General features: G+C 41.3%; 4 protein-coding genes across 14 annotated transcripts in view; 2 read left to right on the top strand and 2 right to left on the bottom strand.

Annotated features, from left to right (window-relative positions):
* Nucleotides 1–6,186, bottom strand: part of mical2a (microtubule associated monooxygenase, calponin and LIM domain containing 2a) — a 31,576-nt gene extending 25,390 nt beyond the window's left edge. For 3 of the 8 annotated variants that reach the window (XM_047581096.1, XM_047581095.1, XM_047581091.1), the window contains exon 1: nucleotides 5,790–6,186. The gene's annotated coding sequence lies outside the window, so the exon portion shown is untranslated. Of the gene's footprint in view, nucleotides 1–5,471; nucleotides 5,604–5,789 lie in introns of all 8 variants that reach the window. The other 5 variants (XM_047581093.1, XM_047581097.1, XM_047581092.1 and 2 more) reach the window with 4 other exon arrangements.
* Nucleotides 6,187–8,257: 2,071 nt separating this feature from the next.
* On the top strand, nucleotides 8,258–10,542 carry terb2 (telomere repeat binding bouquet formation protein 2). 2 transcript variants are annotated; one of them, XM_047581201.1, is made up of 7 exons: nucleotides 8,258–8,469; nucleotides 9,323–9,404; nucleotides 9,482–9,621; nucleotides 9,734–9,795; nucleotides 9,876–9,946; nucleotides 10,039–10,070; nucleotides 10,311–10,542. In XM_047581201.1, exons 1-7 carry the CDS (start codon nucleotides 8,391–8,393, stop codon nucleotides 10,421–10,423), a joined length of 579 nt encoding a protein of 192 aa, XP_047437157.1. In that variant the 5' UTR covers nucleotides 8,258–8,390; the 3' UTR covers nucleotides 10,424–10,542. The 2 variants fall into 2 exon arrangements, with proteins under 2 accessions (XP_047437157.1, XP_047437156.1); XM_047581200.1 differs by having other exon boundaries at nucleotides 10,039–10,127.
* A 666-nt stretch (nucleotides 10,543–11,208) lies between these two features.
* Nucleotides 11,209–14,346, top strand: sord (sorbitol dehydrogenase). The gene is made up of 9 exons (XM_047580678.1): nucleotides 11,209–11,379; nucleotides 11,498–11,531; nucleotides 11,770–11,934; nucleotides 12,250–12,409; nucleotides 12,527–12,645; nucleotides 13,055–13,120; nucleotides 13,232–13,410; nucleotides 13,572–13,693; nucleotides 13,873–14,346. The coding sequence occupies exons 1-9, from the start codon at nucleotides 11,326–11,328 to the stop codon at nucleotides 14,036–14,038; spliced, it is 1,065 nt and encodes a 354-aa protein (XP_047436634.1). The 5' UTR covers nucleotides 11,209–11,325; the 3' UTR covers nucleotides 14,039–14,346.
* A 3,020-nt stretch (nucleotides 14,347–17,366) lies between these two features.
* apba2b (amyloid beta (A4) precursor protein-binding, family A, member 2b) overlaps nucleotides 17,367–22,736 on the bottom strand; it is a 55,587-nt gene continuing 50,217 nt past the window's right edge. For all 3 annotated transcript variants that reach the window (XM_047580601.1, XM_047580598.1, XM_047580600.1), the window contains 5 exons: nucleotides 22,522–22,701; nucleotides 20,241–20,453; nucleotides 20,014–20,133; nucleotides 19,615–19,755; nucleotides 17,367–18,732 (listed from right to left, as the gene is read on the bottom strand). In XM_047580601.1, the coding sequence (XP_047436557.1) occupies nucleotides 18,661–18,732; nucleotides 19,615–19,755; nucleotides 20,014–20,133; nucleotides 20,241–20,453; nucleotides 22,522–22,701 (726 nt within the window). In that variant the 3' untranslated portion in view covers nucleotides 17,367–18,660. The remainder of the gene's footprint in view (nucleotides 18,733–19,614; nucleotides 19,756–20,013; nucleotides 20,134–20,240; nucleotides 20,454–22,521; nucleotides 22,702–22,736) is intronic.

Here is a 22,736-nt window from a genome sequence, read left to right as displayed (position 1 = left end):
TTTGATATTTTAGTGTCCCACGGAGCGGGATGGGCATGGTCAAAGGAGAGGTCAGACTAGCTGTGCAGGACTTGAACAACCCCCCCACATTAATCCACTCTTACTGTGTCACACCCAGGGCCTCAGGTGGTTCCACGACAGTACCATGAAAGCCACAGCTCACTATATACTGTGCAATGCTCATTTAGTTTTAGGTCACAGCCTTGTTTGACTGTGTTTTGAATGTGGTGAGATGTTCCCAACAGCAACATTTGTCCCCGGTCTAAAATTAGCATATTCATTTGCACAAGATCCTGTCTGGCTTTGTGTTTGCATCCTGTTTTGATGTCATGATGTTTTACATTACAGAGAAAGATTTGTGCAGAGAAAGGAACCTGAATCTGCTCACAGAAATGCTGTAAACTCAGGTGAACCACTGCCTGTTTTCTACCCCTTTGTAGCCTAAAAACAAAAAAAAAAGACTCTTGTCCCTTCAGTAGATGCTATGGACCCCTGAGGTTTTACACAGCAAACATTCAGCCTCACTCAGCGAGCTGGCATTCCTTTGCCACGTGGCTAGAAGGGCTCTGAACTGCTCCATAAGCGCCAGTGCTACATGCACAATGCTAGCACTCCAGCTAGCTCAAAGGACCACCTCCACTCAGTTTTGGGGAATTCACCCTGATTGTCAAAGTAACAAGTGATGACTACGACATGCCTGGACATCGGATGCCGGAGCTTTAATCTTTTACGCATGGCAGGAGACAGTGATTGACAAATGGCTGTGTTTTCTGGAGAGTTTTGGGCTCAAATATCTTCAATAAAGCCTTAGTGTGTCATTGCTTTTGACAGCTGAGTTTAAATTGAAATATTTCTGCCTAAACAAAAGAGCAAAGCTACAAAAAAAAGCTTATTTCCCATTTTCATAACTGTCACAAACAATTTCACACAAACATTGTTTTATTCTACACTCTCTAATAAAGACATGTTGACTGCACTTGTGTTTTCACCTTTCAGTCCAAATAAAGCAGTAAAACAGGCACAATTATTGTAACCATCTGTTGCGTGAGTCTGCCAAGACTAATGAAAAGGTGCCGCACACCGTCTTCATAGCCAAGTCGATGCTCAACCCTCGAGCTTCATTGTCTCTGACCCAGTCCTATGACTTCACCATCTCGGGCTGACAGAATGGAAAAGTCACTTGTGGGCAGACGAAGCGAACCCACAGAGCGGCTGTAAAAATACAACTAATGACAGACGAAGCGGAAAGAATACACACCCGTGCACACACACGTCATACATCACAGCCTGATCAGAGAGTTTAACGGGGTGCAGGTTTAAGCTTCTTGTCTGTTTAGACACATTACCTGACTGTGGCTCAACTGTGAGAAAACCACTGATGGATTCCTTTGTCCAGAGCGAAAGATTTATCTGCGAGGAGATATGTGCGGTTTGTTGCTTATATTAACAACTTAGGCAAAACTAATGCTGTCTGTGTGTTTTTATCATTATTTATGTGAAAAAGTGTATCCTGACACATAACCCAGAGAGAAAAGTAGATAGGCTATTCAGCTGAGTGTACGTCACATGTTTAAAAAACAAAGCACAGACGTGTGTATGACAGACATAGCAAGCTATTGGTTTCTACTCTGATAAAGGAGGAATGAAAGGAATGACATGAACGTACCTGTTACACCCTGACGGCAAAAACGAAAAAAACATCTACATGCAAAATTTCTTATTCATTTATTGCACTTCATTACGGCATTCTTTCTGATACAACAGGCCTGCATTAAATCCTCCCTCTTGATTGTGTAATGTTCATGTTGAAACAGGGTAAGAAAGGAAGTAATTCAACCGTGTGATCACTGTGAAGTATGTAGTTTGAACTGCTGTTAAGAGTATGAGAGGTTAAGACACGAAATATAAAGGTAGCTGTGATATCAAGGCTTGGCTGCACAGGCAAAAAATGTAAGTAGGATTTATGTATTGTTTTTTCTCTTTTCAATGGAGCCACGCAAGAGTGGCTATGAGTATCTTATAAAAGACAGGTTTATTTAAAACATGTAGACAAAACTGAGCAGAGGAGAGTCTGATCAGTGGAGCAGTGTCTCCATTTGTTTCTGCAGAGTGCACAGCTTCAGGCTATCAGAATACAATAGGAAGCTGACAGCACAACGAAAACACTGGGAATGCTGGGAAAATGCACACACTGTAGTGTAGCAAGCCAGTACACTACAACAGTAATTACAGGCTGGACTGAAGAAAACCAGGAAGGAACCCTCTGTAGGCCTGATAAGCAGGCAACGTGCCTCGGAAAACATTGGACTCATGTGGACTTCAGCCTGTGGGCTCTGCCCTTCACCAGGCCCCAGAGCTTCAGAGTATTATCTCAGCTCTCTGAAATCTGACTGCGTGTTCAGGCACCGGTGCCAAAACAAAAGAAGATCTGTCACAAGCAAGGTAGAAACGCTGATAGAACACAGTGAATGTCAGTCAGCCTCAGAGGGAAAAGCCGTTTATGTACACAAACAGGAGCGGGCCTGTGGGGCTCCGGGGCTGCTGCTGCCTGCGGCTGACCCTCAAGGTGTGTTCACTACATGGCTCCGCTGGAGAATGATTCATCTGGACAAACCGAGCACAGAGTTACACCTGCTCGGCTACTCACTGACACAGGAATGAATATTCTGACTGGTTTTATTGCTACGGTGTAGTATATGTGACTGTGATAAAGAAATATTGTAGAAATAAAAAAGAGACTTACGTAACATCAGAGCATTTTTAAATGATCACTAAAGTACGCACAATAAAAGTAGTGAAAGTAAGCCAGGACAATGTGTCTGATGATGAGGGTTAAAGATCAGCCTCATCACACAGGAGCACAGTGAAGGTTTAGACAGCAGTATTACCACCTGGCAGGAATAGCAAATTCTGTGAGCCTACAATCATGAAGCCAGGCTCAAAATAGACGAGTGTCGTGTTGCAGGAAAAAAAACTGCACACGAACTGAAAAATGATATCAACCAAACTAGAATATGTAAACAAGAAGCCTGTAAACAAGACTACCTCAACAAAAACATCGAAAGTGAACAAAGTTCAGCTCAATAACTGCGCCCTGGGTCCAGCTACGTTGCACTCGACATAGAGGTGAGTTCAGGTGATGAAACGCTGCAACAGAGAGCGTGAGCTCCCCGAGACGCCTCATATCCAGACTCTTCCTGCAGGTTTCCTGCCCAGATCAAAGCCAAGAGGAGAGCTGCTTCTGTAAAACTCCACCTCTGCGACTTTAAAACGTGGCTGAGATATATTTTATATCCTTTTTATGCCAGAGGGGACTGGTTAACGACACCCTGGTGTGAATATACTACAGCTATCCCTTCTGCCCTTTTCAGTGGCTCCATATGAAGAAATGTTAAAAATACTATTTGTGCTATTTCAATCTGACCTGAAGTGGCAGACAATGCTTTTACCAAATAAATGGGAACTTGAACTTGACAGACTGCACAGCATAGGCATTATGCTGTGCTCTTTTTTTTTTTTTTGCTTACATCACGGCAAACCTTTCTTTGGTTTGGCCACAGGGAACAACATGTCCCACCTATCTCTGGGAGTTCCTATCTCTTTTGTGCAGCCGATGCTTGGAAACAAGTGTCCGCTTTTTATGCTGTGGAACAAGGAAGGAAACATATGGCAGAGAGGAAGGAGAAAGTTTACAACGCCTCTCTGGCAATAATGAGCGCAAGCTTCCACTCTGTGTCCGTTTATGGGGCCGAGTGAGACACGTTTTTTATAGTTTTTGTTCACAACATGACATCCTCACATTTCTTAGTACTTTAATTCATAAATATCGTGAAACAAACGTCTCACATTTGGTGCCACTGTTTACCTGTATGCAAGAAGCTGTAACCATTGACGCATAGTGTTAAAGTAAGAGGTCTTGGAGAGACTGGAGCAATCATTACAACACTGAGACCTTCCAGGTCAGGAGTCTTCAACAAGAAACACTTAATTACGTGTTGAATGCAGCTCAGACTGGCAGCAGACTGTGTTATCGTCACAGTGGATATCAAAAAGACGTGGTGATTAACATCATTTTCGGGATCCTTCATCATAATTTAGGCCTTCATTTGGGCCTCTGCAGCTTTCTGCAATGTTTCTATCTGCGCACACTGTCGTTAAGTCGAACTCAAGTAAAGCTGGTAATTACAATCTAAAAATGAAAGGCTGGCACGGGAATTTGCAGTTCTAAGCCACCGGAGCCGAGTTCTTCTCTCCCGAAGATATTTTTGGCAACACTCATGCGACTGTTTAAAAATGCGGTTGTTTGTACACAAATGTCGTCTGAATTAGTTTGTGTTGGTGCACCGGTTTCTCATCATGTGCCTGTGAAGTCAGACATGCTGGTGAATTTGTTCATACATATCTGACCCACAGCCTCATTATCTCTGGACGTTTGTATATTCCCTCAGCTCTAGGGGGAGTTCATGTGTTGAAAGAAAAAGAGTATAATCCTCGGAGCTCTATGACAAACACACAAGGCTGTATAATAAAGCATTTGGCGAAAGACTATTTGTCTTATTGAGCAATACAATGTTTACTACGTTTTTCCATATATTTTATATCATCTCACAGGAGGGACTCAAAAAAGGGCTTACTGAGAGGGAAATTCCAGCACAGGGAGCGTAATGTGGTCGCAGCCGAATGTTGGGGTTGTTAATCTCTTTTGGGATAAATTACATGGTCCGTCACATCAGTGTCTGGACCGGCTGAATACTTTTTAGATGTTAGCATGTTCACTGGCCGAGTCACTCGACGGAGAAGAGTGAGCTGAAGAAAATAGGAAATGATTGCTCATAGGAAGGACGGCTGTTTTTGACTCTTCTGGCCTCCTGTAAGAAAACATAAGATACGCCGATGTATCATGCATCTTCTCACAAGACGTGAGTCACACCAGAATGAGTGCAGTATGTTGAAACGCAGAGAGGAAGGCCGAACGGACTGATTTTTGTGGCGTCTTTTCCTGCTTTATGGGGAAGCTTTTGTTTAGGGGCCCAGCTGTGTATTCGACCTGCAGCTTCGTATTAACGTCCAGCCGCACTCACACTCGAAAACTTAAACAGTTTCCATCACTCACTGAGCTTTGTTCAGTTGTCTGCAGCACCGCACCTTTCTTTATTATGCAGTTTGTGTCACAACAGCCCAAAAGACACACAGAGGGCTGTTTAGAGTCTATTTACAGAAGCTGCTGAGCAGGTGGAGTCAGCCTGAGAAAGAAATAACCTGTGCCAGCAGAAGGATTTAAACAAAAAACAAAGTCAGCTTTAATATGCCTTAACCCAGCTTCACTGTCTTTGAACTTGTATAGAAAAGGCTGCCGGTCCAGTACTTGATGGATTTGATTTAAGGCATGTTCTGAAAAAGGCAGCCACACAGGCACTCAAAGGTGATTTATGGCATCAGCACAGCAACAACAACAAAAATGTAGAAATAACCTTTTTGTTATCAGGGAGTAGATGGAAGTCCAGATGTCTGACTCCTCCCAGGGAGTTCAATCAGGAGTCCTCGATAACAGCTGAGATTTAACACGTGTTCAGAAGTCATCGGGAACGGTGCTTCTTAAACATCTGTCAGAGGGACAAATTAGCCGCCTCGCTTGATCACGGCTCGCTTCTCCACACATCGTGTCATAAATTTTAAGTCTGAGCCTCTGAGACACATGCTTTAACAAACGAGGAACGGGTCAGAACTCCTGTCAGGTGCCTCAGAGCCACGAGATTAACAAAGACAATATATGTCAGAAAAGCACCCACCTCATATCTCTGTGTAACCCGCCCTTCCTTCCTTTTCAGTGTCTTCGGGCAATCGAGGTGCGGACTGTTGTGTGAAGTGCGTCCTCGGCCGGTCAGTCAGTAAGTCAGTCAGTCTGACAGGCAGCTCAGCAGCTGAGTCCAGAGTTTGAGGGCGGTGCTCCAAAGTTGGGACACTTCCCAGAGCAGCTACCGCTCCCGCTGCTGGATCCAGAGGTTCCGCACTTTCTCAGTCTGAAGACAAACTTCACCACTTAACAGACCACCTGAGTTCTTATGACAGCAGCACGGGAGCGATAAATACACACTGCACCTACTGCATCAGACTGGATTTATGTGCTTAAACATGGCTAGATTTATTATTTACATATGTTGATGAAGAAAGTTACTGCCGACTGAAATTTTAAAACGCTACCGTTGCTTGTTAAATGTCGAGATCATTTTTTTTTATGCAGTTTAGTGGCTTTTTGTGCCCGAATATCAGGCGCCATACGGTCCCAGTTAGTCAACACATCTGTGGTCCACGTTTCATTGTGTCAGCGGGATCGGTAATCTACACAGCACACGGACAAAACCCACTGAACAAACTCCACAAACATGAGCGCAGACGATGAAGTTACTGTGTGACTGTGTGAATTACTGAAAGGAAATGATGCCATCTCGTGGCTAATTTATGAAACTGCAGTTTAGACCCAGCAGCTATGCCCGTGTGGGCTCACAGTGGGCAAATGTGCAGATAGTACAAAGCCACATTAATCCCGTGTGGGAGAGCCCATATGCTTTCCTTTTTGTGGTTCTCAAACTGGCGTTGTGGTACCATTCCTGTTATTTAACTGATAAAGCATTCATTCATAAGGAGCAGTATTTATAATCATATTTACCCATTCTTTACACTGTGTGGTTTTCTAGTGTTTAAGAATCACCCTATCTGCTTCTGAGACCCTGACCACGATAACAGAAGATTTCCCTTTTCTGTCCTTTATCACCAAGTAAACACAGTCTTGGACAGAGTGGCACAGTTCTTTGTAACCAACCACTTTGCCCATTAGAGCTTCCTTAAGGCAACCCATGCGGGCTGGCGTAAAGAAAATCTGCAGCAGTTTGGGGCCACCAGGATTTACTGTGGGAAGCCCTGTCTCAACAGCACAGACAGTAAAAACATAGCACTGACAACATACATGTTCTAGGACCAAGAGGTATCAAGCCTTTTTATCTGCAGCCTATATGCAAATGCTGCAAAGTCATGGGTCTGATCCTTGAAGAGCTTGTTCACATAAATTATGAAGGATCCAGTCCTGTTTGGACACAATGCTCTCTGGTCAGTACAGTAATTACACTTGTTAATCTACTAATTTACCCAAATATCTAATCAAAAATGGGGAACAACTGTCATTTAAGTGATTGGTCATGGTGTGTATTTTCACACACAACCATCTTGAGTGGTTTACAGAGAACGGTCTGATAAAAAGAAAACATCCAAATACAAATATCCAACAAATCCAAATACAAAGTTACAAAGTAACTGTGAGTGACAGCTGAGCTGCAACCCTCTGTGGGAGTCCTGATGGGGGATTCAGATTTGTGCCTACAAGAAAAAACACAACATTTAAAGTTTTATACATTTACACAGAAGGAGGAACATAGCAAGAATTCAATTCGCCAAAAGTTGAAAGAAAATTAATAATGTAATGCATTGTTTAATTATGATTATTATGTTCAGTAGGTAACAATCGAATTTACACTTGGGTATAAGCGCATTGCTGCTCCCTACCGCCCCCTCGTGGAGAAGATACTGTGTGGACGTCTAATTCACCTCACCAATAACATAAAATAAGATAAAATAAATATGACACATACACATACCAACGCTCTTAAAGGTATGTGTGGCAATGATGTTCCAGTTTTCTCTGGATGACCTGTCCCCCGGGTAAAGCTGTCCCCGAAAATGTCCCCGATTGTAGCGTTTTATGAATTAGGGGAAAAAAAATTGTTATTAGGAATATTACGGTACCCAGATGGGAAGCGCTAGTGAGCATGTTGCGCTCAGACTACAACTATTATGGTAGCTGGACATTACATAAATAGCAGTTTAAATATGGAAAATGTCAGAATAAATGAAGTCGTAATTGTTTGTTTGTTCATTTCACCTTGATAACATTTAATACTTTTTTTTTTTATCTTTGAGCTGTACAAGTCCCCGAATTTCTTTTCACAAATCTGTTCCGTGACACAGTTAGAACAAAGCAAACTGCCTGATATTTTTCTTTTTGTGGCTAACATTGTTCGGACTAACCTTTCAGTTTGGCTGGTTCAAATATATGAAAAACATCCACTGATATTAAACAATATACGTCCCACGTTACAAACAGTCGCCTAAATAGCTAAAGGCGTCTGAAGTGAAATGTTTGCTAGCTGCAGGCCCGGGCTGTTTGTGGTCGAAAAAATCCAACATTTTCGGATAGCATGTAAACGCAGCAGAGCCGTTTGGGCGCCAAGGTACAGATGTGTTGATTTAATAGAAAATAGCCATAAAATAATAAAAATACTCGGCTAGCTGGCGAGTAATAGCTGATACTCGGTTCTATACGTAGTAGCTAATTTTTTATGATAGTCTCAACTATGTTTCTGAACAAGACTGCCTGGTTTTCAAGCAGTGTGCCACAGGCCTATCACAACTTCTGGAGTAAGTATGCTTTTATTAAGTGTTGAGGCTGTTTTATTTATTTCAGATGACTCATTAAACTGACTACGACCATCTATGTAATGTGTTTATGGTATTGTTGGCAGTTGATTCGTGACAAAGCAAACATGTTAGCTTATCGCAACCATATTTTTATTTCAACTACAAAAATATGTTGCTCATATTTGCACGATGAATAGCACCTTAAAACCACCAACCCTTGAAATTAATAACTCATTAATGAAAAACGCATTACAGTGTAATTGGGGAAACCTGTGTCCTGGATTTTATTTTGATTAACCACCACCTGAGCAGCAGACCAAGCACAGCCCCATGGCAATACAAAGGGGTGTTCCTTAAGTCCCTGTGCTATATGTGCCATCCATGGGATGTAAAAAAGATGTGGCACATCCATTGACTGTATATACTAGGGCACATCAGACCAGTCCATCATTGTCCATTGCTCTGTGTTCCAGTTCTAATGATCACGTTCCTGTTGTAGGTCCTATTGGACCACAATGCGATCGACCCTGTCACTGGGTCACCACTTTTTTTTTTTTTTTTTTACCTTTTGCTTCTTTTCATAGATCGACCACTGCAGACTGGAAACAACCCCCACTAGATGCCAGTCGTCTAGCTATCACAATTTGGCCCTTGTCAAAAATCACTCAAATCTGTTCACTTGCCCATTTTTTTCACGCTTCTAACACATCACCTAAAAGGACAAAATGTTCACCTTCTGTCTGATGTATCCCATCCACTGCCATGATGTCAAGATATTCAGCGTTTTTCACTTGATCTGTGAGTGAGAGCCATCCATTGTAGTGTTACAGCAGATTGTTTGTGTTTCTTGTAGAAACGCAGGGTGGGACTATTGCAGGATGGAGGTCAGCAGATTACCTTTTCAGTGCAGATGCTACATGTCCTGATACTCAGAGGTGATTAAAACGGAACATACGATTATTTTCATTATTTTATTTCATAAATGTATACACTGTTTGGTTCTGTTTTTCAGGATATTTGAGAGCAAAGATTATATCTGCAACAAGGTGACGCTTTTTCACAGCTTGTTTCTGTCGACCTGTGAGAAGCGTCAAAGTGTGAAGTCCGTGGTCATCGGCCATTATGTCCTGCCTCCAGTCTCAGTACAGGACGGTGAGGATTACTAAAGGTTCACTGACTATACACGTACAGATACACTACTAATTGCACTTCTTCAGGTCTTAAACACAGCATTATCAAATTCAAATCATGATTCTCATTTAAGAGGTGAGGAGCGTGGTTGGGAGGTTGATTTGGGAGTGTGAAGATGCACAGTCAGTGGCACAGGTACTGATTCGTTCAACAGAGATTATAGGAAGGCAGTTTTCACTGTAATCACTGTGGGTGGGCTACTTCCTGTTTTGCAGAGTTCCTGTAGGAGTTTTAGTTGCCTCACCGAAGACGAGTACAATGAAGAAGAAGAAGTCAGCAAAAGCGAGTATGTTGACTTTCCACCGTAATAATTTAGAATTGAAAATGAACTGTAAATTGTCCAGTAAATTAATTAAGTCCCCATTTCTCTTTCTGCAGTTGTGTCCATTCTGACACAGACTCGTCAGAAAGTGAGGCCTCTCTCTGTGATCACTTGCAAGATTATCCAGTTAGTAGTATGCATACAGGTGAAGTCATTTATTGTAATTTTCATTTATTGTATTTTATTTCAGAAAATGTATAGACTTTTGTATCTAACGAGATAACAGTAGATAATGAACCTGCATTGAATACCCGCTGTAATCAATGTAAATAGGCTGTAGAAGCTGCATCTGTTACCAATATGTCTTCTGTTTACTTCCTCCCTACAGGACATGTCAGCATGGACAGGCTCAAGAAATATTCAGGTGATCTGAGTGACGTCCGTCCCAGGTGCTTCCGATGCTCCAGATGTAAAGCCCACTGCTGTTTGTCACACACATAAGCAAATGTACACACTGATTAAACCAGTTTGATGTTTGTGTTTTATCTCAGAATTGTCTTCATGTACTCCTGTTTTAAATTTAAATCTACCCTGACATTTAATAAATAAGTATCTACTGTGATGCTGATCTCGCGTCTAATGTTGTGTTGTCAACATTGTTGTTCTTTTTGCTAAACATCCCTGATTTTTGTTGTTTTTAGTGAAATAGATTATGCCTGAAGAGTCAAGTGATTCTATTGTATCTGCACTTAAATACATACACAATAAACCATAACATTATGACCATCAAAGCCAGATATCTATATAAGCAAAATTTGCTTTTTTTTGTCCCAACATTTTGAAACATTTATATTTAATTGGCACCCTCAATAAGAAACTTGGAGCTTTATCAAAACAGAGAAATACAGAGTCGTAGAAAAGTATTTTAATTACAACATGAATCATAATATTGTATTAGAAACGCGACAACCACTCAAATCAGTTTATCAGTTCAGATGCCGTAACCAGCTGTATTGGAGTAATCGATGGAGTTTAAAGGGTTTTATGATAATTGCACATTGAACACATAATTATGATACAGACTCGGCAGTGACCAACAATGTATAACAAAATAATTTACAGAAATGTCGCTTTAAGATTAAGTAGTAGTGGGTGTAACGTGAAATCTGAAGTGAATTTCGATTTGTCTAGTCGCTAGCGTCCACCCCCGCAAAATAGACTGCGCCGCGGCTCTTCGACCAATCACATGCTTTGTTTTGGTACCAGCCCTGCTACCAGGAAGGAGTAGCCTCGTCTTTGCTGCTGGACTTTGACACTAGCAGGAGAGCTTTCAAGTTTGAGTGGTGACTTTTTTCTGTCCGTTAAGTCTTCACTCAGAGCACAGCTCGGTGTTGCATCTGATCATGGCGCAGAAAAATCTATCTGTGGTGCTGCACGCTCAGGGAGATCTCAGGCTTGTATGAAACAGATCACATATCACAGTCCCACATGCTGCATCATATGTAGCCGGACAGACTGTATGATTTAACCGACTGCAACTTTTTAAAACATTTTGTTGTGATCTTTTTCTCCTAGGAAAATCTCCCCGTCCCGGAGCCAGGACCTAATGGTAAGTGTGTGTTTCTAAAGGAAAACTACTAAACTGCTAAGCAATATATAATGTACTTTGACAGAAATTATCCACATACGTAAACATATGCAAAATGTGAAAACTCTGTGCATCTTCTGTAGAGTTATATAGAGTTATATTCTTTGCAATGCGTTACATTAACCGGTTAACTTAAAGCTGCTTTGTGTCAAAAAATCTTATTAGTCTTCATGGTGCCGTTGTCTTGTTTTATATTCAGAGGTTTTGCTGCAGATGCACTCGGTTGGAATCTGCGGCTCAGATGTGCACTACTGGCAGCATGGTCGAATCGGGGACTTTGTGCTAACAAAACCAATGGTGTTGGGGCACGAGGCTTCAGGGACAGTGGTCAAGGTTGGCTCAGCAGTCAAGCACCTTAAAGAAGGTGAGTCGGTAAAGGCTGGATGACTCTTGAAGTTGTATAGCTCCAAAGTGGGTGTGTCCTGCAGCAATGTGTGGGCTGCAGAAATCTGGTCATTCGGTTGAAAGGGAATGTTTTTTTTTTTTTTGTTTTTTTTTTAAATATTTGCTATCCAGATGTGTTCTATTTCGTATCTGTGGTACTTTTACATGCAAATACATTTAAATGTAGACATTCAGACTACTGTAATATCATACCTTATCATAGCTTTTTATGGTATCATAATCAGTTCATACTGTGATAAGGTAACTACTGTAAACACAACTTTTTATTTTCTAGGTGACAGAGTAGCCATTGAGCCTGGTGTGCCCCGCGAGACGGATGAGTTCTTCAAAAGCGGACGATACAACTTATCCCCCACCATCTTCTTCTGCGCCACACCGCCTGATGATGGAAACCTGTGTCGATACTACAAGCACAGTGCCAACTTCTGCTACAAGTAGCTGTTATTTCAGGGCTTTGCACCGGAGATTGCTTCACAACTGCCTGATATACCACTCTCTTGACTAACCTTTGCTTACCCTTTGGTCTGTGTAATGTTTCCCCAAATGTCCAGGTTGCCTGATAATGTGACTTTTGAGGAGGGAGCTCTAATTGAACCTCTGTCTGTGGGGATCCACGCTTGTCGCAGAGGTGGCGTACGCCTCGGCAGCACTGTGCTCATCTGTGGTGCAGGTAATTGTGAGAGCTAAACCTCACAAACCTTTGTAGGAATATTCCATCAACTCTGTACTGCAGACTGCTGCATACTAACATAAAAGACTTGATTGTGCTGTATTTGAGTGACATGTCTGTGCAAGTAAAGAATCTGATTACTGCACAGTGGGTGCATTCACAAGGGATGGACTCATACTGACTCAACAAAACTTAAGAGTCAGAAAACCAGTGAACCCTAATCAACCTTGTCAGGTACTTAATATTTAACATGCTCTCGATGAGGAGAAAACAAGCTAATGTCCATTTCAGGAACTTGTCTTAAGTAGTGAAGTCCTTGATCTTTCTCATTAAACCCAAAGTTGTTTAACACAGATTTACTGTGATGCAGTGTCTACAGTGTGCATGTTTATTTCTTTTCTTTCTACAGGACCTATTGGGTTGGTCACTTTGCTTGCCGCCAAGGCAATGGGGGCCTCGCAGGTCATCATCACCGGTAACATACCGTCTATAATCACTTATGTCAGCTGACTCATGACCCAGCATGCAGACAACGATACACCATTGTGGCTTTTGCTCTCTCTTCACCTTCCTTTGCTGTGTTCAGATCTGTCCCCAGACCGTCTGTCAAAGGCCAAGGAGCTGGGCGCAGACTTCCAGCTGACAGTGAAGAGAGCAGATTCGCCACAGCAGCTGGCCAAGAGTGTTGAGGACATGCTGGGAGCTCAGGCTGACGTCACCATCGAATGCACTGGTGCTAAGAGCTGCGTCCAGACTGCCATCTATGTACGTGACTCAGTAAAAAGCAATCAAAGTTATATTCTGAATCACGAAACGCTTCCATGCAACTCATCGACCCAAACAAAGAATTTAAAAAGTCCAGGTGTTATTACTGCCTCAGTATCAGCAGGCTCCAAACATAACCTAATAACTTTCTTTCCTGTCAGGCAACACATTCAGGAGGCGTGGTGGTGCTGGTGGGTCATGGTCCTGAGATGGTCACCATCCCTTTGATTAATGCTGCCACGAGAGAGGTGGACATCAGAGGGGTCTTCCGCTACTGCAATACGTGAGAACATATCAATTCCTTTCTTGTCTTTTCATTCAATCAAAGTTTTTAAATAAAGTTGGCTATGGTTCTTTTGAGTTATCCAGTCCTCCTTGGCTGGAGCTAAACTCATGAATTAATAATTCCATGTCATGGAGAATGAACTGTTACATAAAAAAAATTATCTTGCCTTGTTGCAGCTGGCCGATGGCCATCTCCATGTTGGCATCAGGTAAAGTGAACGTCAAGCCCCTCGTGACCCATCGTTTCCCTCTGGAGCAGGCTCTGCAGGCCTTTGAGACCACTCGTCAGGGCATTGGGATAAAAGTCATGTTAAAATGTGACCAGAATGACCCGAACCCCTGAACTGACCTGCTGCAGTGGAACCAAACAACCAAGAGCGACTCAGCATGACAGGCACAAACTGGACATTGACCTCAAGTAAGATAAAAGATCTAGTTCAAAGAGATGCACTAATAACAGCACTTTGAAACACAACTGACTGCTGTGTTGCCTGCAGGTCAGATATGTAATCAGCATCAAACGGTACGACTCTTTCATGATGCTCAAAATGATTTTATAATCATCACTTTAATAATTGTATCACTGCAAGAAAATGCAGTTTAAACATTTTAACTGTAACAGATTAATAATAATAAAAAATAACAATCATAGTGAAAATGTGTGAATTTTTCTGTACTATATTTAACACTGATCACACGTAACATTATGGCCACCTTCCTGATATTGTGTAGGTCTCGTTTGAGCCTCGAAAACAGTTGTGACTCAGAGAGATATGGACCTTCTGAGGGTGTCCTGTGGAGTCTGGTGCCAGAATGTTGTTAGTGGGGGTCTTTGGGTCCTTTGGGTCAAGGGGAGGGGGCTCTGTGGATCATCCCACAGATACTAGATCAGTTTGGGATCTAGTGAATTTGGAGACCAGGTCAACACCTTGTTTGTGTTTTTTGAGTTGTTCCTAAAGGGTGTGTGTGTGTGTGTGTCTGTGTCAGGCTGCATCCTGCTGGGGACGACTGCTGACATCAAGGAGTGTCATTGCTATGGGGTGGGGGTGCCTGGTCTGGTCTAGTCTAGGTGTGTGGTACATGTCTAAGTAACATTCACCTGAATGCCAGGTCCAAAAGTTTCCCATCAGAACAGTGAATTGTCACATGATGTTCAATGTTATTAACTTCTGTCCGTGGTTTTAGTGTTGATCGGTGTGTATCATAGCCTGCACTACCTAATTCTAAACACTAGAGGGAAACAGAGGCTCCAAGTTAAATCGTTGGAAGACAATTGTACCAGTGCGTACAATATGCTGCATATTGTCCTGTTTCTATAACTGCTAAGCAGGAACTCAGTGAGCTTGACAGTGCAGTGCAAGTTAGAAATGAATATACAAACAGTGCAACAAGTTTAGCTTGAGAATTATAATGTTTCCCTGAAAATGTAATGTTTTATATTTTATTTACCAATATATGTGTCTTGTCACTGTCTTCTCCACTTTTTCTTTGCAAGAGAAACATGTTTATCAGTGCCTCAAATTACACACTCATCCATCAGATGTGGCATGCACATTATAAATGAAGTCACTATTCAATACACAAAATTAGTAGGTATGAGATCACATTATATCATAACCATTCTTCTTAGGGCTGCAGTATGTAGGCTTGTGACCCCTTTAGGTCAATATATATATATTTTTATGATTAACATCCTGCTTTGTGTTTAAATATCTGTGAGTAAAAGAAAAGAAACTACCTAACATCTGGCAAGTTAATTAATGGCGATTAAACTAAATTTACTGTTATCCTATTATCAGTTTGTATAAATCAGTTTGAAACCTCAGTTCGATGATGCTGTACTATCTAGTATTAAGTACATGTACAGTACATCTACACAATACTAGCTAGTACAGCATCACATACAGATGTAAAGGAGTACTAGTTTGCAGTTAGTTTTCAATAAATCTGTGTATTAAAGGAGAAAAATAATTGATCTAATGCACAGCTATATGAAAAGACTTTGTGTCTGTCCTGATTGACTTCTCCACAGCAGACGTTCTGAGACGGCAAATCAGGAAAATGCTCCGGTAGAATCAACTTCTTTAACAATGGCTCTGGTGTGCTGCAAAACTCTGATATTGTACATCCTCCTTCACACTGATGACTTCTTTCCATTGTTAATGTCGCTATTATGTGCTTCTCCGGCTTTGATGGGGGAAAACAAAGAAAATCGTTTATCTAACAGATATTTCTACAAGAGCAAGGTGAAACCTTTTCTGGACTGGTCTAAATAGAAGCTCAGCTAAAAGTGTCCAACATACACAGTAGTTCATCCTTTATGGGAAGGCCTGCTCCAGCATAATTTAGTCCAGAGTTGTGAGGCGACAACAAGTTATTGGAAAAATATTTATCTGATTTATTTATCTTTGTCATAAAAGCTTTAGCATCTTCTATTGATTCGATCTCTGATGGCAGCTCTGGGAGTTACACACTTAACACAATATTAAGCTCAGAACAGAGGATGTCATCATTCGTCAGCCAAAAAGCTACACCAACACACTCAAGCTTAAAGATTGAAGTGATGAAATATGTGGAATTAAAAAAGATTAAATTCTCTCTGGAAAACAAGATTAGAAATGCTCCGATCTGGCATCTTTTAATGGATCATTTTTTTTAGAGATGCAAGGGCTCAGACTTGTGGGAAGCTTCCAAAAAAAAAGAAAAAAAAAGAAAAAACTCCAGACATGAGAGATTACAGTAAGTAAAATAGACTGATTCCAAATTAGTGTTTTGATGTAAATGTACGAACTACAAGTTTCGAGTTGTATCACCTAAATTTTATTGTGGAATGGAAAACGTGCTGTGAAATAAAGATCTCTTGTGATTATTTATTCATTAAAACAGTTTTTATTTATTATTATTTTCATGTTACCATTTATTAATATTTCTTTTCTTGGCAGCAGTGCGCCTCCATTGGAACAGTTCACTCATGAAAGGGGGGTGGAGATTTGAAGCAACACATGCCTTCCTTTTAGATTCAGTTTCATCCTCTCCAAAAAAAAAAAAAAAAAAAATCCTCCAGCTGATGTTGAGCTCAGATTTTCTTACCTTCTTTTGTCAGAGTTCTGCCTGGGGCGTTAGATTTTTGTGAAGCGACATTTCTACTGAAGATGTCTAACCTACAATCCAAAGTTAAAATCAGTAACTTCATAAAGTTTCTCTAGAGCTTCTTTATGCACAAGACATTAAAAGGTCTTGTGCATTGTTTTAGTTTGAATGTGTTAAATCAGAGTGGCCCTTTAACAAAAGGCAATGAACTGTATATAAAGTTGGACAAACCCTCTGTGATGTCACCCACTTTGAAGAGATCTCACAGTTTATCAAAAAAAAATGGGGTATGAGTGGAGGTGGACTCACTCCATTGATCATGCATTTTGAATACAGTTTAAATGTGAAAACGTCTTGGATGAGTACAGTGTCCCGAAATGACAATTACAACTTACTAATTCAAATAAAACATCATTTTGATTTATCTAGTTTTTATTTTTTACCTGCTAAACATCCCATTTATTTTGCTTTAATGTATCTTATTTTGGCAACAATGGGTCTCCATAGAAACCGTCCACAAAAAGCTTTTATTCAAGATTCAGTTTGATCAAGTCGAAAAAAATAATAATCCAAAATCAAACCCAGGTTTAGCTCAGATTTTATTATCTTCTTGCCACAATGACATGATACTACTTTACGAGGCATGCACACAGATAATGTTCATACGGTTAAAATTTACTACAATGCATTGAAAAGCCATTACTCCGTGGCTTTTTTTTCCCCGTCACAGTGTGTGATTCACAGTTCTCTCCTTCCTTCTCGAGATCGAAAGCCAGCATACAGTCGGGAAGATGTTTGCAGTGACTAAACCTGTGTGTTTTGGTTTTGTTTTGTTTTTTTTTCTAACATGAGCACAATACTAGACACGTTTCTCTTTATGTACAGACATTCTAATACTGCTTATGGCAATGAGACAGCTCACACAACACAGTTACATTCACAGTCCGCTCATAGTATGCATGAGTTCCAGTCAGAACACTAAAGATGAACATACAGTAAAGTAGCACACGAAAGAAATTGTTTGTACATGTGACTTTGATATCAAAAGCATAGTTAATGCATGTTAAGAGTCGCCTTTTATTTAAATGTGTGTGCGTTTGTACATGAGAATTAGAAAAGACGTCCTATTCAGAGATTGAACTCGTGTATTGCCTTACAATGTCGTAAATCAAAAGGATATGGCGTTTTTCCCATGAACCCCTGCTGCAAGCATGGGTTCGATTCACATGTAGTTTATGTCAACTTAACACATTCAAACCCATTGATCCAAACACGTAACTCGGGCCACTTTTCACTGGCCACTACTATGATATCCGGCATTTTTAATTGTGTCTTTGCCATCATCATGGTCTGTTTTCAATTCACTATCAATGTTCAGTAAATATTTACAATGCAGCTGTGGCCCCTCCCTCCCCACTGCCTTCAGTCACAATATTAGCAAAATATGTATTTACATGGGAAATAAATTAACAGGGAGGAACATGAAACTATACAAGAAGTATAGCAGAAGTCATATTGCATTACGTGAATATAAAAAAATAGACTGTGACACACTCACGCTGTAAGTCCGTCCACACTATCTCACTGGAGTGACAGGAAAGCACAGACAGGACAAATAAATAACATCCACACACACTCTGCCTCTTCAGCTGGTCAGATGGATTAAGCATCTCGCGTCAAGAAAATGGCTGTTGCATGTTAAGCACAGACAAGAGAGAGAAAGGAAATTAGAAGTCATCAGCCCAAAGAAAAAAGGGAAATGAACTGACGGGGAGGAGAAGCGCTCCTCCCCATGGTCGCTGATCGGCTTGGTTTGCCGGTGAGATAACCAATCACAGCTGACAGTCTGTCCCGTGGAGCGTCCCTGGCCGTCGTTCATATGTACATAGGCGTCTCCTGTCCTGTTAGAAGCCTGAACATGGCTGCTGGCATGGTCTTCATGTGAATCTGGCAGTGAGAGAAATAACAGTGTAGTTTCAGTGCAACGCGCAAACAAGAGAAAAGCGTAGGACATTGTGTGTAAGTCAGTGTGTTTGTACTGGTGGACACTGAGCAACATATCGTATGATAAAAACGGTCACATTACAGGGCGCATAAAACCCATAACCCGAGTAACACCTTCAAGTTCTCCACCCTCTACAGACGACCTCCTGCACACTGATCAGTGAGTGAGTGAATTCAATTCAACCTGGTGCTCTGAGCTCAAATGACCTTGACAAATTCTTTACATTAAAAGCTGTCAGTATTTTTGAATTCATTCTTTTCACAGAAACACTCTCTTGTATCCACACTCATCAGCCACAACATTAAAACCACTGACTTAAATAGACGTAAATAACACTGACCATCTTGAGGCAATTCAGTGTTCAGCTGGGAAACGTTTGGACCTGGTATTCATGTGGAACAATGACGAACAGCTCCAAAAAACATGAAGAACATCACAAAGTGTTGACCTGGCCTCCAACCACAGAGGCCCCTCCCCTCAACCCATAGGACCCAAAGACTCCCACTAGACACCACAGGACACTCCCAGAAGACCCATGTCCATTCTCTTGTCACAACTCTTTTGGAGGTACAAGGGAGACCTAGACAATATTAGGAAGGTTGTGAGACATTCAGACTTTTAGTGCCCCAATAAATTCAACAGTTCCCTTGATGCAACACTTAATTATCGCATAATTTTACGGGTTAATACTATCTTAATGCGTGAGTTACATAAACCTCATCCCTGGTACATTTAAAAAATATAGTTCTGTGTTGCAATGTTCTTCATGTGTACGTTATCCCTCCCTTTGTTTGTGCACGTGTGTTCGTATGCATCAGACTAACCTCGCCAACAGAGTTTGACAGGGCCTGGACGATCTTCTCATGTGCTGTGGCCACCACACTCTGGCCATTGATCTCTATGATCCTGTGCCCCACACGGACACCACCTCGCTCTGCAATGCCTCCTCGCATCAGACTGCATATCTGCAGGGGAATACAGATGAAAGAAATGCCCTCAGGTTTACAGGTAGCAGTGGCACTGAACGGTAAAACCGCAGAAATATAGCAGAACGGTGGTACCATCTAAAAATGATTCTTAGAAGGTACTATATTGAGTCAAAATAACAATTTCTCTCCATCCGTCGTGTCTCTGGTGTATCCTGTACAGAGGAAATGCAACACTGAGCAGGTTAACCTTAACTGAGACGGAGTTCATGTGAAACATGCACATGCTGTACTTACAATGCCGTTCTGGACACTGAAGCCCAGCTGGTACTTTAGATCTGGTCTCTTGATGAGGACAGTTGTAACCGGAGGGCAGCTGACAATGTTCATTTTCACCTGGACTTGATTCTTTAAGCCCTTTGTCACAGAGACACACAAAATGATGTGTTTGAGTGTTTGAAAACTGACGGCTTCAGCTGCCTCTTGCAGTCGGACTTCTCTGTACATGTTCAGCGTCGGCGTACCTTAATGATTCCCTGACAGGTGGCGAGCGGCAGCCCCACTAGGCTCGTGTTGTTGATGGACATGATCTGGTCTCCGATGCTGAGCTTGCCAGAGCGAGCTGCTGGCCCGCCATTCATCATGTTGGCTAAGATAACTGTGGGCAGGATGGAGCCCCAGCCGGACTCCACGATCACCACACCCAAGATCTCCCCTTTGCTCTTCTCCAGCTGCAGCTGTGGATTGGGGGTGGGGCAGAGGTGGAGAAGGAAGGAGGAGAAGAAGAAGAAGGAGACAGTTTGTTTTTATTTTGCAAATTGCTGAAAAATGCATAAAAAACTCATTATCACTTGAAACAATATGGTTTCTACTTGACACCTTTCAGAAAAATATATTCTGACTCTAGCTCTAATGGGTCAGAGGATGTTATAACGGCAGCTCAGAGGATAGTGGTGAGAAATATCACAATATATACAGTACCATGACATAATAATGTTCTTTTTTTGTTTGTTTATATTGAGGTAGATATCTCTGGTTGCATTAGATCGTTGCAGATAATGTTGCAAATCAATGAGGGGCGGTGCTCTATAGCGTGGATTTACAGAAACAGCGTAGATTTAAGAAGTAGCCTCATCTCTTGAATTTTCTGGCTCAGTTTACATTAGATTAGACAGAACCATCGGTATATTTGATCTAGAAATGGATTCTCTCTTGAATTCTGCGTCCTTAAACCCAAACACTTAAATAACACAAATAAAAGAGAGTCAGGAAATGAACAGGGATCTATCATTAGCTTTGAGGAAGCATGTCAACAGTTACATTTGGTGACCAATTCTAACAAGCATAAACTTTAAATGGACGTTAATGACATGATGTCAAGTGCTGTGTGACAGGACTAGAAGATTACAGAGGTAAATATGTGCCCTTTCATTGTAGTGTGTGACATGTTGAAGTAAAAGAAAACATGCATTAAACAACAAATAAAACTTACTACACAAATTTAAATAGCCTTAACAATATAACAACTCAGTTTATGTTCCCTTGATTGAATTAAATGAGGACAGTTAAGTCGTATATAAAAGTTACAAATGAGGTGTGTCTTCAAGGAGACATAAGAAGCACGATGAAGCACATATAGAGCATGTAGGCAGATAAAATATTATAAAGCATAAAAGCTGTGCGCAATATACACTATCAGTCATAACATTATGACCATAACATTATAACCATTATAATTTTTGGGCCTTTGTAGATCATCCCACAGATACTTGATCAGTTTGGGATCTATTGAATTTGTTTTGGTCAACACCTTGTGCTGGTCTTTTTTGTGTGTCTGTGTCAGGCTGCATCCTGCTGGGGATGGCTGCTGCCATCAAAGAGTGTCATTGCTATGGGGTGTCTGGTCTGGTCTAGGTGAGTGCTACGTGTCTAAGTAACATCCAACTGAATGCCTGGTCCAAAAGTGTCCCAGCAGAACATTGAATTGTCACAAGATGATCAATGTTGTTTCTTGTGTCAGTAGTTCTAATGGTGTAAATCAGTGTACTTTGGTTGTTAGTTATACTATAACAGACTGTAATTGTACCATTAAAAACAATGGGAGAGGGTTAAACACTTTGCTACAGTCAAGACAATCTGCACTGCAAAACAGACTTTAACATCTAACATCTAGACTGAGTTCTGCTGAAGCTAAATATGGGTTGTTATGTTAGACATAAACACTCAAAGAGCACAAGTCATTTATTCATAGAACTATTTTATGTTTCAGTCATATTTTCCTGTTCCAGTTCTTCAGACCAGCAGATGCTACCAGCGCACACAACCAGCCTCGAGACACAAATTTATTCTCAGTTAGGAAGGTTGGGAAGCTTTAGTGCTTCAAGAAAGCCCAAGTTCCCCATCAGTACAAATTACTCATGTGCCTCTAATAGAGCAACTGTACAGTGGTAATGCCCATGCAGCTTCCCTGCTCCTACAGCACAGAGTGTTCCACGGTTTTTAATTCTCCAAAAGCCTCCAGCAATGTTTTCAGGGCACAGCGTTAACGAAAGTTGAAATGCTACAGCAGAAAAAGCTTGAGTTGACATGCTCCCTGTACCATCTGCCTTTTAATATGTCTAATTAGCTAACAGCTACTATAGTTGTGTTTCTTTAACAGCCCTGCGATTGTTTGTACCACATGTGAAAGGTGCTCTGTCTTTTTTCCTGGACTGACACAAATAAACATCTACATGAAAAAAACAAAAAAAACAACGCATGCATACCTTCTGAGATATTAACATGTGTACTGTACGTTTAACCAACCTCTTTGCAGTTTTCAGAGTTGGAGAAGTGAATGAGGTCATCATTATACATTTCCTGGGTATTGATGATGTCGCTGTACTCCTTCTGACTCAGATCCTCTGGGTTGATGCCGTTGGCTCTCAGGAACTCCTGGTAAGCTACACTGAACGCCTGGCCGATAGACTGAGCGATAAGCTGGGCCTGCAGGCAGAAAAAAGATCAGGATTCATGAGGTA

Source organism: Mugil cephalus, chromosome 3 (assembly GCF_022458985.1).
Source record: "Mugil cephalus isolate CIBA_MC_2020 chromosome 3, CIBA_Mcephalus_1.1, whole genome shotgun sequence".
Lineage (NCBI taxonomy): Eukaryota > Metazoa > Chordata > Actinopteri > Mugiliformes > Mugilidae > Mugil > Mugil cephalus.
This window is presented reverse-complemented; position numbering and strand designations above follow the sequence as displayed.